This window comes from Anolis sagrei, chromosome 4, assembly GCF_037176765.1.
Source record: "Anolis sagrei isolate rAnoSag1 chromosome 4, rAnoSag1.mat, whole genome shotgun sequence".
NCBI lineage: Eukaryota > Metazoa > Chordata > Lepidosauria > Squamata > Dactyloidae > Anolis > Anolis sagrei.
The window spans coordinates 11,056,729-11,072,569 of NC_090024.1; the positions used below are offsets into that span (position 1 = coordinate 11,056,729).

Here is a 15,841-nt window from a genome sequence, read left to right on the forward strand (position 1 = left end):
TCAACCTTCCTGTTTAAGGAGCTCCACTGGCTGCCGTTTCTTTTCCAAGCCCAATTTAAGGTGCAGGTGCTGACCTACAAAGCCCTGAAAGGTTTGGGACCATCCTACCTGCGTGACCGCATCGCTGTCTACGAACCCACACGCTCACTCTGGTCATCTGGAGAGGCCCTGCTCGTGATCCCGCCCGCGTCACAAGTGCGCTTGGTGGGGACGCGAGACAGGGCCTTCTCCGTGGTGGCCCCCCGCCTCTGAAACACCCTCCCGAAAGACCTCAGACAAGCCCCTACACTGGCAGTCTTCAGAAAGAATTTGAAAACCTGGCTGTTCCAATGTGCCTTTTCAGATTAGGAATCTCCCAGGACCAAATCCCAGAAGCACTTTAGTTACCAAGATCACCGTACACTGCACACCGCACTTATATTATAATCCCACACCCCTCCGATACATCAGCACTTTTAATCCTGTACTCCTACTCCGGCCGACTCAGTTTTTAATAATGTCTTGTTGTGTTGCTATTGTTGTTTTTTGCTTGACTGTTTTATTTGCTAGGTATTGTATTGCTGTATTGTTTTGGGCTTCGGCCTGTTGTAAGCCGCATCGAATCCTTCGGGAGATGCTAGCGGGGTACAAATAAAGTTATAATAATAATAATAATAATACATCTCCCATGATCAGGGCTGTAAGGCTGTTTCCCCAGAACCTTTGGGAATCTTCAGAGGCTCTCAAGATTGTTCTCCCCCAGAAAGTCTTAAGGGACGAAGCCTTTGCATAGGAGGATGTCTGTATACATCCTCTGCATTGACTTCATTTGCTGAGACTAGCTGAAAAATGGCTCCTTCCCTCCAAAAAACCAGAGGGGGGCGGGACCAGGGGTCCTAAGTATAATTGACAGGTGGCTTGCCCTATGAATACAGCCAAAGCAGCAAGCCTGGGATTGCAAACCAACATTTAATTCAAAGCAAATAAAATTGGAGCTCCTGGAACACCTGTTCCAGAACAGTGATAATAGAAGATGTAGTTCTTACAAGATTGATAGCTTTGAGTGTTGGTGGCTTCTAAAACTATAGCTCCCGTGATTCAAAAGCATTGAGTTAAAACGATGTCAATTCTTGTTTCTTCATCAATAAAAGACTGTTATATTTAAGCTCAAGCCTCATAAAGACTGTTTAATAGGGGAAATTTCTCTAAAGGCTTCTTTTCGGGCCCCCTGGCTTCCTGCTGGATCCAAGCCATACATCCTCTCTTAAAGGCACTTCAGTTCAGGTCCAGCGGCGACAGAACAATCACAGCAGTTAAAGTGGTGTCAACCTGCGTTGATTGCACAGTGTAGACGCGCCCTAAGATATTTTGGAGGAGTCAATAGTAAAGAAAGGGGTTATAGTCTTTTAATAGATTTTTAAAGCATGTATTGGTTGATATAAAACACAAAAGCTCTAGATCAGTGGTTCTCAACCTGGGGGTCGGGACCCCTAGAGGGGTCGTGAGGGGGTGTCAGAGGGGTCGCCAAAGACCACCACAAACAGTATTTCCTGTTGGTCATGGGGGTTCTGTGTGAGAAGTTTGGCCTAATTCTATCGTTGGTGGGCTCCAGGATGCTCTTTGGTTGTAGGTGAACTATAAATCGCAGCAACTACAACTCCCAAATGTCAAGGTCTATTTTCCCGAACTTCACCAGTGTTCATATTGGGACATACTGAATATTAGTGCCAAGTTTGATCCAGATCCATCATTGTTTGATTCCACAGTGCTCTCTGGATGTAGGTGAACTACAACTCCCAAACTCAAGGTCAATGCCCACAAACCCTTCCAGTATTTTCTGTTGGTCATGGGAGTTCTGTGTGCCAAGTTTGGTCCAATTCCATCGTTGGTAGAGTTCAGAGTGCTCTTTGAATGTAGGTGAACTATAAATCCCAGCACCTACAACTCCAAAATGACAAAATCAATCCTCCCATTCCCAATCCCACCAGTATTCAAAGTTGGGCATATTGGGTATTTGTGCCAAATTTGGTCCAGTGAATGAGAATGCATCCTGCATATCAGATATTTACATAAGATTCATAAAAGTAGCAAAATTACAATTATGAAGTAGCAATGAAAATAATTAAGGGACCGTGGCATTAGGAACGTTGAGAACCACTGCTCTAGATACTGTGCTCCTATTGATGCAGCCTAGAATCACATTGACTTTACTAGCTGTCCCATTTACACTGTTGACTCTTATTCAGCTTATAGCCTACTAAGACTGCTAGATCCTTTTCACACAGACTGTTTCCAAGCCAGGTGTCATCCATCCTATATCTGTACGTTTTTTTTATTGCCAAAATGTAGCACAATACAGTTCTTCCTACTGAAATTCATTTTTTTTTTTGTTCTGGCCCAGCTCTCTAATCTGTTAAGGTCATTTTGGCTTCTGACCCTGTCCTCTGGGGTGTTAGCTATTCCTCCTAACTTGATGCCATCTGTGAATTTGATAAGCATGCCTTTTATTTCATGTATTATGTATTATGCCTGATGTTCATGTTGATATTCATGATGGGAATGGGGATGATGTTCATGTTGATGGCTCCTGATGGGAATGGGGATGTTGATTTGGCTCCTGGAAAGAAAATGGGTTCTCTTGGAACTGAAGAGACCAAAATCCACTAATTACAGTAATACAAATTACTGCAATTAGTAATTTGCAGTAATGCAAATCTAAATGAACTCAATGTATACATATAAATACAAATGTCAATAAAACATAGGGTTGTTACATTCACAGTAAACAGAAATAATTTGTTCTTTTTTTTGAAGGATGAAAAAAAATCTTCACGTGAGTAGAAATAGTTCTTGTGTCTTTAGTATAGACGAGTAGACTACAGGTCCTTGCACAATGAATGTCCTATTTTCTTTATTACATAAGAGTAGACTTCTGGGCCAGGGTCTGGGGATGAGAGGACAGAGAGGCCTGAATTGCTGCAAGGGCCTGAATGGAGTTTAAAAGAGAGACCAGAGAAGCCTGAGTTGCTGCAAGAGGATTCTCAAGGTCCCGGGCTTGGGAAAGGCCTTTTCCCGCAGTTCCCTGGTCAATTATCTGAGAATGAAGTTGATTCTGAGGTACCAGGTGCAGGAGTTAATGAGGAGAGTGAGACCTCGAATAGGAAAAGAAGTTTAAGTAAACAGAGACAATCTGTGCAGCAATCAAGACGCTCAGCTAGAATTCAGTAGATGTTTGATAGCAAACTGAAACTGAGAAAAAATCAGTTCCTAGCAGTTTTGGAGCCAGGGAAGGGTTTATAAATTATTTGTGAGGGACGATTGCTTTAGTTGATGCAACACTGGATTAACACTAGGTTCCCAGCACCAAGGGCAGCCTAGCCCATGATCAACCTATGCAATATGCTTCTGTATTGTTCATGGATTCAAGTGCCTGGTTTCATGGCTATCCATGGACTCTTTGTTTCTGTCTTCCTTTGTATCAATTGAATTACTTTTTACTGTGGATTACTTTTTATTGCTTTGGCTACATATATTCCTAAATAAACCACTTGCTGATTTTACCCAGCTGGTGTGGTGTTTAACATCAGAGATGGATCTGCTCTGGAGTATGACAGTATCATCTAAGTAATTGAAAGAAATGAACAACTAACAAACTAATGGGCAAAGAGTTCGGGAAAACATGATGTGAGGTCCTGCCTGGAACATAAGCATTTAATAAAACCTTGTTGATGAAAAATAAAAGTGTGAAAAGAAACACATTTTGTGGTTCACATTTAAAATTATTCTCATTTGCATAGGAATATTGAAATGATTGATTTTATTTTCTTTTTTCTAGCACATACCTGATACAAAATGAGTGTCCCTGACTATATGCAGTGTGCAGAGGACCATCAGACTCTGCTAGTTGTAGTCCAACCAGTTGGAATTGTTCCTGAAGAGAGCTTTTTTAAGATCTACAAACGGATCTCGACAGTGAGTCAGATCAATGTCCGTGACTCTCAGCGTGTGCTTTACATCCGATACAGACATCATTATCCTCCAGAGAACAATGAATGGGGGGATTTTCAGACACATCGTAAAGTTGTGGGGCTCATAACCATCACAGACTGTTCCTCTGGAAAGGACTGGCCTCAGACCTTTGAAAAATTCCACCTACAGAAGGAAATATATGGCTCCACACTTTATGATTCCCGTCTGTTTGTCTTCGGGCTTCAGGGAGAAATTGCAGAGCAGCCTCGTACAGATGTGGCATTCTATCCTAGTTATGATGAATGTGAAAATGTGGAAAAGAGAATTGAGGACTTCATTGAGTCTCTCTTCATTGTGTTAGAATCCAAACGTCTTGACAGAGCTACAGATAAATCAGGAGATAAGATTCCCCTCTTGTGTGTTCCTTTCGAAAAGAAGGATTTTGTAGGCCTGGATACAGATAGTAGGTAAGTAGCTTAATTTACAGATAGGATCTTTTTAAAGGTGTGCCCTTTTTATGGCTAACTATAGACTAATTGGCACAGTTGTAGAAAGATTGCTCCTTGAGACTGAATTGCTATTTTGAAAATAATTATAGCATAGATTGTTGTCATTCACTCAAGCTTATTAGCATTGCCATTGAACTGGTATTGTATTTAAAAATGGATTAAAAGGCTGATAAATATGTTTTGACAGCATTTTTGTTACTGAATAGTGTTTAACTATAAATATTATGATCATATTTGGTTGCAACAATAGTCCCCTTCTTTGGACCCAGAAAAAAAGCACATATAACAGAACTGATATAAACTTTTGTTCCTTATCCCTTTTTACAATCTTGCCAGAGTGTCAAGGAACTTAGGCAAATGTCTTGGACTGTGATATATTGATCATGAGGGAAGTAGGAGGACTCACCTCAAACTGGTTGGTGCCAACATCCCAAAAGTGCTACATTTGGAGCTTTAGAAAAGATGTTTTGTCATGAAACTCTTGAGGTCATTAGGTTTTAAGTCAGCATTTGAAAGCTATATGAATCGTGATCAATTGTTGTGTCTGATTAAATATCAGTGTTTGCTAAGGAATCCTGCAGCAACAGGTTTGTGTTTAACGGGAACCTCAGATCACCCGTCTTTCGTGTTCAAATTGACCTGCTTTTGAAACAGAGGGAAGTTAAGACCTTCTGGGGAGGCCCTACTCTTGGTCCCACCTCCCTCACAAGTGCGGTTAGTGGGGACGAGAGATAGCGCCTTCTCAGTGGTGGCTCCTCAGCTCCGGAACTCTCTCCCCAGTGAGATTAGATCAGTGCCCTTCGTCCTGGCCTTTAGAAAGAGAACAAAGACATGGTTATGGGACCAAACTTTTGACTAATAAAGTAATGCAGTCCAAGAAGTAAATATGGAACATGTGCAATCAACATTTGAAATGGTCCGGTCTATGAGTTTGGATCATGTGTTTTTAATGTTTTTATTAGGTGGTTTTAATTTTTATCTTTTTCTTATTGAATTTATGCATAGTTATATGTTTTGTTTAGATTTATCATTTGGTTTTTATGTATGTGCGGCATTGAGTTTTGCCATTCTTTGTTGTAAACCACTTTGAGTCCCCCCAGGGGTGAGAAAAGCGGTATATAAAGACAGTAAATAAATAAATAAATAAATAAATAAATAAATAACATTTCTGAAGCGGTTTGTACTGGAAACAGTGTGATTGTGAGCAGTTTAGGAAAAGAAAACTATATATTTTTCTTTGCTAGAACAACCCATTCTTCAGAACTTCTTGAAACCCACCCACTGTCCATGGTGCTGAAACCTTTCCCTTTGTTTTGCCTATGTTTGAAGTTGACTAGTCTTGGAAATTAATAGGAAGACTATCTGTTACCTGAACGAAATGGATTGGTATCCTCAACTAAACCCTGTTGTAGTACTTATAGACTAGATTGAACAGCCTGAGAGTATCTGGTAGTTGATCACTCTTAATATTATTTCTGTCATAAAGCAATAGGACATTCATATGCTAATTAGGTGTTAAAATATTGTTTAAGTTATTTATTATCGCACCATTCTCACGATATTCTGAAGGCAGCATAGGTAGGGAAGTTATAATGTCTCTTGCACTGAACCATCTGCATTCTGTACTTGTATGTATGACTTTTCCAGCCTATCTTCTTTCAAACTTGTGTCTTGTGTTCTTTTGCAATAATAGCAAGAGCACATTGTAAGTTCTTTTCTAAAAAATATGTGCTGACAAATCTTGTCAAAACCCAAGGGGTTGTTGATATATTAAGCTATAGGTTTCAGTTTGTAGATTACCAATAGCACAACTCCCATATAGTTTAACACAAACTTGAAAATGTGAGATTGTGACTTTCTGTCAACATATTAACAAACAATCAATAAACAGCCACTTGTTCTTCTGATCAATAATACTCATGGTACATCTTAAAGCATTTTTTTGCTAAGTAAACTATATGAAGTAAACTGCTTCGGTAGCTCTGCCTATAGGTAGCTGCTTAATTTTTTCCTAATCTTGTATGTTTCTAATTTTTGTTTTGTTCCTTCCTTGTTTGTTTCTTTTTCCCTCCCATACTGCCCTGTGAGTGTGTTTTTGGGTCTCAAAAGGTAGGCTTTTGATCATGTTGTATCTTCAAAGCTAGTTAGTTTCTGTGTGCTGCCTTCTTATTTTGCCTCCACTGCCTAATATGGTGTTGCTTTTTGTGTTTTTATTTAAGATAGCAATTAACTGTTTTTGCCTGGACTTCTACAGTAGTTTCTCTGGCATTTGCCATTTTTTTCTGACAGTGCTGCCACTTTTATTATTACTGCTGTTATTATTTGCCATTTTGAGCAGCAGGGAAGGAGTAAGTCAAATAGTAATAAAACAATGAAGCTGCTGGCTTCCAGAACTTGCTATTTTGTGTTTGTTCTCTTTTGTTTAAAACAGAACAGTTATGTTAGGCACTAATCTGTTCAGTTTTAAAACTTTGAGTTTTTTATGCTATGAAACATAATTGTTGTTGATTTTTAGAAGTCTGAGGGATGTTACAATTAGAAGTAATTGTAGCGAGCATGTCATCTGAACTTCGTGAAATATATATTTTGTAACAATTTACATGAACACCTTTGCCAACTCATTTTGCATGTTGTTTGCTTGTTTAGCTTTCAAGAGCTGATAATTGCCAGTGGTTTGTTTGTGATGCAATTATCTTGCAATTACAAATGAAGGCTATATTTAAAAATCCACCTCTCATCATTATAAATGATCCTAAGAGTCTGATGTATTTTAACTTTTCTGTGTTTGGAAAGAAGAGTCGAGATTTAGAAGCAACCATTAAAAATACAGGATTTATTTTAACTTCATATTACAAAGTGTATGTTACAGTGGGCTTGTTTTGATCTAATGCAAACCATGTGAATGAGTCTACACAATCATCCATTAACAGGTTATCTTTCTTTTTGTAAAGATCTGCAATTTACTCTTGTCTTACAACTGGGAAATGAAGATTTATGCAAACTATGGTCTCCATGAAAACCAGAATGTGAAACCATGATCCAAAGGTTGTTTCCCATTCTGGTTCCTGCCTTGCCATGATGCTGGAATTGCAAACCCCGCGTCTCACTGCTTTCTTATTTGGCTTTAAATGTCTAGAAATGCTTCTTGTTTGATTGCCCTGTGGTCCTAAATGATGTAATTTGTTGTTGCAATTCTGTTTCTTTTCCTGAACAAATGGCCTCCCCATCTTATGCCTGCCTTTCTATTTTTCATTTATTTTATTTACTTTATTATACCCCACATTTTGCACCCCAAAGAGGACTCACGGGGACTCACCCCAAAGGGGACTCAATCTTTGTTCAGATTGGGTGGTCTTTTTGTCATTTTCAAATACTGGCTGATAACTATTCTATTAATTCATTTTCTGTTTCTACCTATCCACATTGACATCTTCTACCTTCAGTTTAGAGGATGCCTTGTCTTTAGCCAAAGACATTTGTGGCAGCCCATGGTTCCTGAAGTATATTATGATATTAGATATGTTATTATTACTTTTGTCTCCTACTCCTCAGACAAACAAGATTTCTAAGTTCTACGGTTCAAAAACTATGAAACAAAAGTAAAAAGAGATGAGGAGGGAAATGTAAAACAAGTGGTTGTTCTTCTAAGCAACCATTTTGAACTGAAATTCAAAGGGAATTTAATGGATGGGAAACTCCTGTTCACAGAGAGGAAAAACTGTTTAGAACTGGCCCCTCATCAGTTCAGTTAATTTCTCTATTTTTTTCAGTTACACGAAAAATTGGAAAAGTTCAAATCAGGGAGTTCTTGTTATCTTCTGAATATGACCAACAAAGGTGAAAAGCGAAACAAAAAATAAGAGAGGTTCTCAAAACAAACAAAGGAGGAGTTGTCCTCAGGGGCAGGACTCCAAACAGATAATTAATCAATACTGTAAGAAATATAAAATATACAGAAAATAATCAAAGGTAAAGGTAAAGGGTTTCCTTTGGTATTAAGTCCAGTCGTGTTCGGCCCTGGGGAGTGGTTCTCATCTCCATTTCTAAACCAAAGAGCTGGTGTTGTCCACAGAAACCTCCAAGATCAAGTGGCCGGCATGACTGCATGGAGCGCCATTATCTTCCCGTCAGAGCGGTTCCTTTTTTATATTCTCACATTTGCATGTTTTCAAACTGCTAGGTTGGCAGAAGCGGAGGCTAACAGAGGGAGCTCACTCCGCTCCCCGGATTTGAACCACCAACCTTTTGATCAGCAGGTTCAGCAGCTCAGTGATGTAACCCACTGTGCCAGCAGGGGCTCATGCAGAAAATAATAGCATATAGCAAAATATTACAATTAAATATAAAACAATGTACAAATGTGTATATGAAACAATGGCATCTTCAATAAACACAGTTAATTCAAAATAAAATATTGAATTCCTTTAATATGAAATAATGTAACTACAAGTAAATATTCCATTTAAATATTTAATCCTGTATGTGAATACGAAAACAAAATAAAATTGAAGAATTGTGTACTATTGAAAACAAAGATCTACTAGTGACTTGAGAATGTGGAACTATTTCAATGAAACAGACCTCACAACATCTGAGGATGCCTGCCATAGATGTGAAACATCAGGAGAGAATGCTTCTGGAACATGGCCATACAGCCCAGAAAACTCACAGCAACCCAGTATTTCAATGAATTTTAGTAATTTGATGAGAATGAAATTTTCAATTTTTTTATCATTTCAGAAGTGACTTGTGAAACTGCAAGTCACTTCTGGTGTGAGGGAATTGGCTGTCTGCAGAGACGTTGCCTAGGGGATGCCCGGATGTGTTATCATCCTGTGGGAAGCTTCTTTCATGTCCCTCCATGGGAAGCTGGAGCTGAGAGGCAGGAGCTCACTCTGTCTTGCAGGTTCGAACCGCCGACCTTTCGGTCAGCAGTTCAGCTGGCACAAGGGTTCAACCCATTGTGCCAACACAGCTCCTATTTTCAAAAGTAAACCCAATGGTCACAGATTAATCCCGCGATTCTGCGTAATGTATAAATTATTCATATCAATATAGTTTTAAAAGCCACAAAAGCTAGATAGCAAATAGCAATGAATCAAACTTACCTCTTCATAAATGCAACCAATTTCAATTATTGAAAGAGCAGGTCCATTTGTATAGAGTGTAGGCAGGTCCACTTATATAGAGAGCAAGCAAAAAACATCAAGTGGCTTGAAGACAGACCTGCTAGATTTTAACCTGACTAACTAACAAAACAACTCAAATATTGTAGGACATTTTTAAAAAGATGAACAACATAAGGACAGCCATCTACAAAGTAAGTGGAAGTAGACCGAGAAAGATTCCTAGTGTATATCGTAGTCATTATAAAAATGAATAAAAAAATATAAATACACTAATAGACCAAGTTGGCATTTAAATCATTAAATGCAGTGGATTTATTTGTGTGGGTTTATGAATACATGTGTGTGTGTGTGTGTGTGTGTGTCCAGAAGAATTCTTTTTGAAGGCAGCAATTTTGCAAAGAAATATGTTCAAACAGATGAAGCTGAATTTGTTAAATGCCAAAAAAAACCTCAAGGAATAACATGAATCACATGTTGTGAAATGTTCAAAGAATGTAGTATTCAAATTATTATTCCTCAGCTTGCTTTTATATTCAATAATTTTTGATCTAAGGTACCTTGATGTTCGCCTGATGCAAATATTTAAGCATGGGTAGAAGATAAAATACACCAGATGGTCTGGATTGTCGTTGATACATGATTCACTGTGTACTTGTGATTTCTGAAAGAGTGACTAAACCTCTTAGTGTGTAGACATTGCTGACAAAACAAGCAAATGCCACATTGGTAGTGGTCTATTGCAACAGAAAGAGTATGATCAACATTAAGAAAGCCATATTATTTCTGCCTAGTTCTTTAGTTGCCTTGGGTCCTTCATAAAGAGAAAGGTGGGACAGAAATAATTAAAAAGTAAGAATTAGTTAATATTGCGATGAGCATGCATGTGACCATCAGAGGAAAGGAAGTTAGTTTCTGTGAGGTCCTCTCATCTGCATCCTCTGCCATCATCACCTCCATCATTATCTGTAGTGCCATCAGTATACATGGCAATTTTCATAAGACGTTTACAATTGTTAGTTTGACAAGTTGCTTGTTCTCAGGCTTACAATCTGAAAAAAATATGGAACACACAAGGAAAGGGGATGGCATTGGCTGCTGTTCTCTCCTTAGGTGAGGGCAGTGGCAACTGGAATGGATGGAGGGCCTTTCATAAGTTGTTGAGCCAGCATGATGGAGCTGTGCCTACCTCTTTTTCTATCCCTCTAGAACAGTGGTTCTCAACGTGGGTCCCCAGGTGTTTTAGCCTACAATTCCCAGATATCCCAGTGAGTTCACCAGCTGTTAGGATTTCTGGGAGTTGAAGGCAAAAACATCTGGGGACCCACAGGTTGAGAACCACTGCTCTAGAAGCCATCACTCCAGAAACACATTGTGCTGAGATGACTCTGTTGACCACTTGTAAATAGCATTGCTCGCTGTTTAAAGAAAAATAAGTTGACAGTCTTCAAAAAAATCCTAGCTAACCACATGCTTCATTTGATTATGGGCAGATGCTTGCATTTTAACATATTGTTTATTTTTCTTTTAAATTATCTCCTGAATTGCTTGATATTGAAATCTCAGAGGGTCTCTCAAATATATCATGGTATTATAATATACTTATAACACTGGCTTCATTATAACTGCAAGTTTTTCACAGTGAGTTGTTGAGTTGTCTGTGTTATTATCTTGTGGGACAGAGTAAAAAAGGCCTCTAACTGCTTGAAACGGTTCTTCTGGATGACTTAGGATGGTGATATGTATTGTTATATAAAATGTTTTTGAGTATAATACACAGATTGTGAGCAGTGGTTTCTATTTTTGGTTACATAAAAACCAAAGTAGTGTTAAACTAATAGAGATTTTCACTTTCCTCATAATAAATTGGATTTAGACCTTAAAGTAGCATATTAAAAACTATATGATCATCTCTTTTGTTTTGTCTTTACACTAGTCAAGATAAATGCAAAAACAGAGCTACAAACTGAACATGTTCTATTTCTGTTATTTCATTTTGCTCTCTGTATGAAAGCTTTATCAGTGTTCTAGTATTACAGGAAACTCCTTTCTTACATTTTGTGTATTGGGCATTCTTGATCACCCATTTGAACCTGAGACAGAGGCTGTCCATTTTATTTTAAATAAAGAATTGTAACTGTGAAGAGTTTGCAATAAAAGCCGAATTTTATGCAGTGCCTTTGTTTTAATGACAGCTCGTTAACTAGGAATTAAAAATGTATGCTTGCAAGATCTTTAGGATTTTTAAAAAGTTAGCTTCTCATTTTGACTTCTTCAAACATTCAAATCTCAGAAATAACGATCTTAAATACCTTGCATTTCTAAAATGTAACTTATTTTCATGTATAATCTGTGGACTTAAATTAAACTAAATTACTTTAATTATGTTTCATTCAGTTTACAACCTGGAAATATTACCATTTCCAAATCAATAGGAGGATGAAGAAGGCTGACAGGAAGTGAATCAGCTCATTAGAAATGTGTGCTGATGAAATTCTGGCAACATGACCAGTAAATGGGCCCTAAAGCAAATCTGCATTTTCTCTAGAATCCAAAATGGCCAGATTGAGGCTATGGTACTTTGGTCATTTCAGGGATGAAAATTATCGTACTTTGGCCAGATCATGAGACATCACAACTCATTAGAAACAATTATAGTTCTGGCCAAGTGGGAGACAGTAGGAAAAGACCAAGAACACATTAAAGCTGAACAGAATCAATTAAGAAGCTGACATCGCTTGCTTTGCAAGATCTATAATATCTTGTGATTATGTCTTGTTTATAGACTTGTCATCTGTCAGCCCCACTTCGTGGCAGTTAACAGCAGTAAATTTAAGCTACATCTGCAAACTGCAGGTGTTACCAGCAACTTTCAACAGATTATGAAACAACCTGTTAATTTCAGGTTGAATATGTCTATCCAGAAACCTGGAATACCTGTACACTAAAATCCAAAAATGTCTATATGACTGGCTGAAATGGTGAAACCTTTGCTTTCTGATACAAATCTGAAATATAAACACTTCTGTTCCCAAGCATTTTGGGAAAGTAATATTAAACTACAATTGCTCAAAGAGTATGCAGTGGATGTGGAGTTTTACTCTCATAGAAGTTTGCCATTGATATGGGGAATTAGCCATTGATATGGGGAATTAGCTTCAAGGAACTAATTCCCCAAAAGAGCTAACTACTACAATATCACTGCTTACTAAGGCTTGCTATGATGACAGATAAGGTAGTGCCTTTTAAAAAGAGAGAGAATATAAAATGCAGAGATAGTGAATAGATCAGAGGATAAGCAGAGTTATTTGATCGAGTTGATCAACATGCAAGATCTGTTATACTGATAGATCTTTTCACAATACAAACATATATAGCATTTGTGTTCATTTCCAAATGTGTAATTTCAGCTTTAAAAATTATGAAATTGGCTATCTTTGCTTTTATTTTGCCTGTTACAGTGTGTTTATTGGAAGCTGGAACTGGTCATTGATAAGAAATAATGACTATTCAGTGACGGGTAAATGGAAAAAAGAATTGTTAAATAAACACATTTACTGCAATATGGATTAAATTAAACTAATACTGTGGTGTGTCTTTTATGTTCCAGACATTATAAGAAGCGTTGCCAGGGTCGTATGCGAAAGCATGTTGGTGACCTATGTCTCCAGGCTGGAATGTTGCAGGACTCTCTTGTGCATTATCACATGGCTGTGGAGCTCCTCCGTTCTGTAAATGACTTTTTGTGGCTTGGAGGTAAGAATGATTTATAATATAATCATAGCATTTTGGGTGTCTATATATTGTCTGCGTCTTTAATTACATTCTTGGTGTCTTTATATTGTTTACTTGCTAAAAGTTTAGGAAGAACATTAATAGTTTAAGTCATATTAATGATATAAAGATCTACAGTTATATGTACATTGCTTTATTAGGATTTGTTTATTTTCTTCTGCTTTTGATTAGATCAGTGGTTCCCAGCCTATTTTTGACCAGGGACCACTCTCCAACATTAGTACCAAAAGGATTGTGAATCACTTTATGGTCAACTTTAGATTCTGTTTGGTTATTTGGGGTGCTGATGCAGAAAATTGCATTGGATAGACCACATCAGCTCTAGCTTCTGATACAGAACGTATGCCATCCAGTAGTCACCCATCTGTTCGCCACAGAAAACTATATTTAATAATCTAGAGCTGATGTAGTCTATCCTGTTGGCGTAATGAAAATCATGCGTAGTTCACATTTTATCAGGCCACACAGTGTTTTGCCAGAAAAAGAGAATATGCCACACGTATGATCAATAAAGAACAAGAAGTTTACTCTTCATAATGCAGAGCAACATATTTACAATCATGTGAACAGTTGCATTGACTCACACAATGTTCTTTTGAGAGATTCAAATGGTCTTTCAGCGTCAAGAAATGTCAAGAACTGTCTCTCTCTGTGCAAGCACCTGCACAGCTCAAGCAACTGTTGCCAAAACTCCCAGGCTCAGCTAGCTCCCCAGATATGGCTTCATGCTTTGCATTTTACAGTTAACACACTCACTAACTGATTTCTTACATTTTCTAACATATCCCATGCAATTTTCTGAATAAGCACTTCAAAACACCCCAGGAGTAGGTCTAAAAATGAAGACACCAAGGCACACCTGCCTCCAGGCTCCACATTATTTTTTATTTATTATTTTTATTTGTGAAATATGGGGTACCTAAATGGATTAGCACTGACATTATTGCTTTTGTTTTGTCGGCAGGAGAGCTGGTATTACATAACTTTATAGCAGCTGAGTTTATGAATTATATTGTTAATGTGCTGGAGAATCTTTACCATTTTTTTTAAAAAAAAACCATTCACTTTAAGTAGGAATTTCACTTGATGTTATCTCCTCTTCATGACTGATATTAAGATTGGATTACTACTAGTGCTTTTCATTATCTGTACTCAGGGCCACTTACATGTCTCATACACATTTAAAGTTATTTAGACTGTAGTATTACTGCAATTTGATATCTCGTTTTCATCTCTAGCTGCTCTTGAAGGATTATGTTCAGCTTCTGTTATCTACCACTATCCTGGAGGGACAGGAGGTAAAGTGGGTGCACGCAGAGCACAAGGCAGCTCAGCTCCGACAGAGGCAGCTAATAGGCACAGACCAGGTGAGCAGGATGTTTGCTTTATGTGACTAATTGTCTCCCTCATACACTTATTCTTAAATATTTGGTGACAGATTTCAGCTTCTAAAGTCCAGCTTCAGTGAAACAGAATATTGATGAAATTGCTAAAAGAAAGAAAATAAAAATTCAAACTGAAGTGTAACCTCACACACAGAGCGATAAAAGCAACGATGGCTTGATTACTGTAACACACTGATTACTGTAACACACTCTATATGGGGCTGCCTTTGAAGACGGCCCGGAAACTGCAGTTAGTCCAAAGATCAACGGACAGGTTACTAACGGGAGCTAGTTACAGGGAGAAGTCAACCCCCCCTCCCCTGTTTAAACAGCTCCACTGGCTACCAACAAGTTTCCGGTCCCAATTCAAGGTGCAGGTTATCACCTACAAAGCCCTAAATGATTTGGGACGTGCCTATCTTCACAATCACATCTTCCCCTACGAACCAGCACACACCCTAAGATCATCTGGGGAGGATCTTCTCTCACTTCCGCCGCTGTCTCAAGCGTGATTGGTGGGGACAAGGGAGAGGGCCTTCTCGGTGGTGGCCCCCTGGCTCTGGAACTCTCTCCCTAGGGAGATCAGACAGGCACCCACTTTGTCCATTTTCTGCAAGGACTTCAAAAACTTGGATGTTCTGCTGTGCTTTGACTAGACAGTTCACCAGAGAATTGGCCTGACCTCACCTAAGTTCCTGCACGTTAGTTTGGCCCTCTTTCTGGTAACCTTGACATTACATCTAAGGGTAGTACCCATCTAGCCTGGACTTTTTGTATTTTTGCAGTTTCCCTCGGCTCTATTTAGGAAGCAGTGCACTTACTTTGAGCCCGAACCCAGCCTCGATTTTGTCTCTGCCATGATACGGTTTTTATGACATTGCTTTGAGATATGTTTTTATTTGATTGCTGCTGCTGATTTTATTTTAATGTGTTTGTTTTATTTGTAATCTTTGGGCTTGTCCCTTTGTAGGCTGCCCCAAGTTCCCTTGGGGAGATGGTAGTGGTGTATAAAAATAAAGTTATTATTATTATTATTATTATTATTATTATTATTATTATCTGCCTGCAAGAGCTCAGT

The 15,841-nt window shown here is 38.4% G+C and overlaps 1 protein-coding gene across 2 annotated transcripts in view; it reads left to right on the top strand.

Moving 5' to 3' along the window:
- The window catches only part of TRAPPC9 (trafficking protein particle complex subunit 9), a 334,050-nt gene that overhangs the window by 1,415 nt on the left and 316,794 nt on the right, over window positions 1-15,841 (top strand). Inside the window, exons 2-4 of one of the 2 annotated variants that reach the window (XM_067467261.1) lie at window positions 3,815-4,415; window positions 13,194-13,339; window positions 14,617-14,745. In XM_067467261.1, coding sequence (XP_067323362.1) covers window positions 3,832-4,415; window positions 13,194-13,339; window positions 14,617-14,745 — 859 coding nt within the window. In that variant the 5' untranslated portion in view covers window positions 3,815-3,831. Of the gene's footprint in view, window positions 1-3,814; window positions 4,416-6,482; window positions 6,567-13,193; window positions 13,340-14,616; window positions 14,746-15,841 lie in introns of those variants that run through there. The other variant, XM_067467262.1, reaches the window with a different exon arrangement.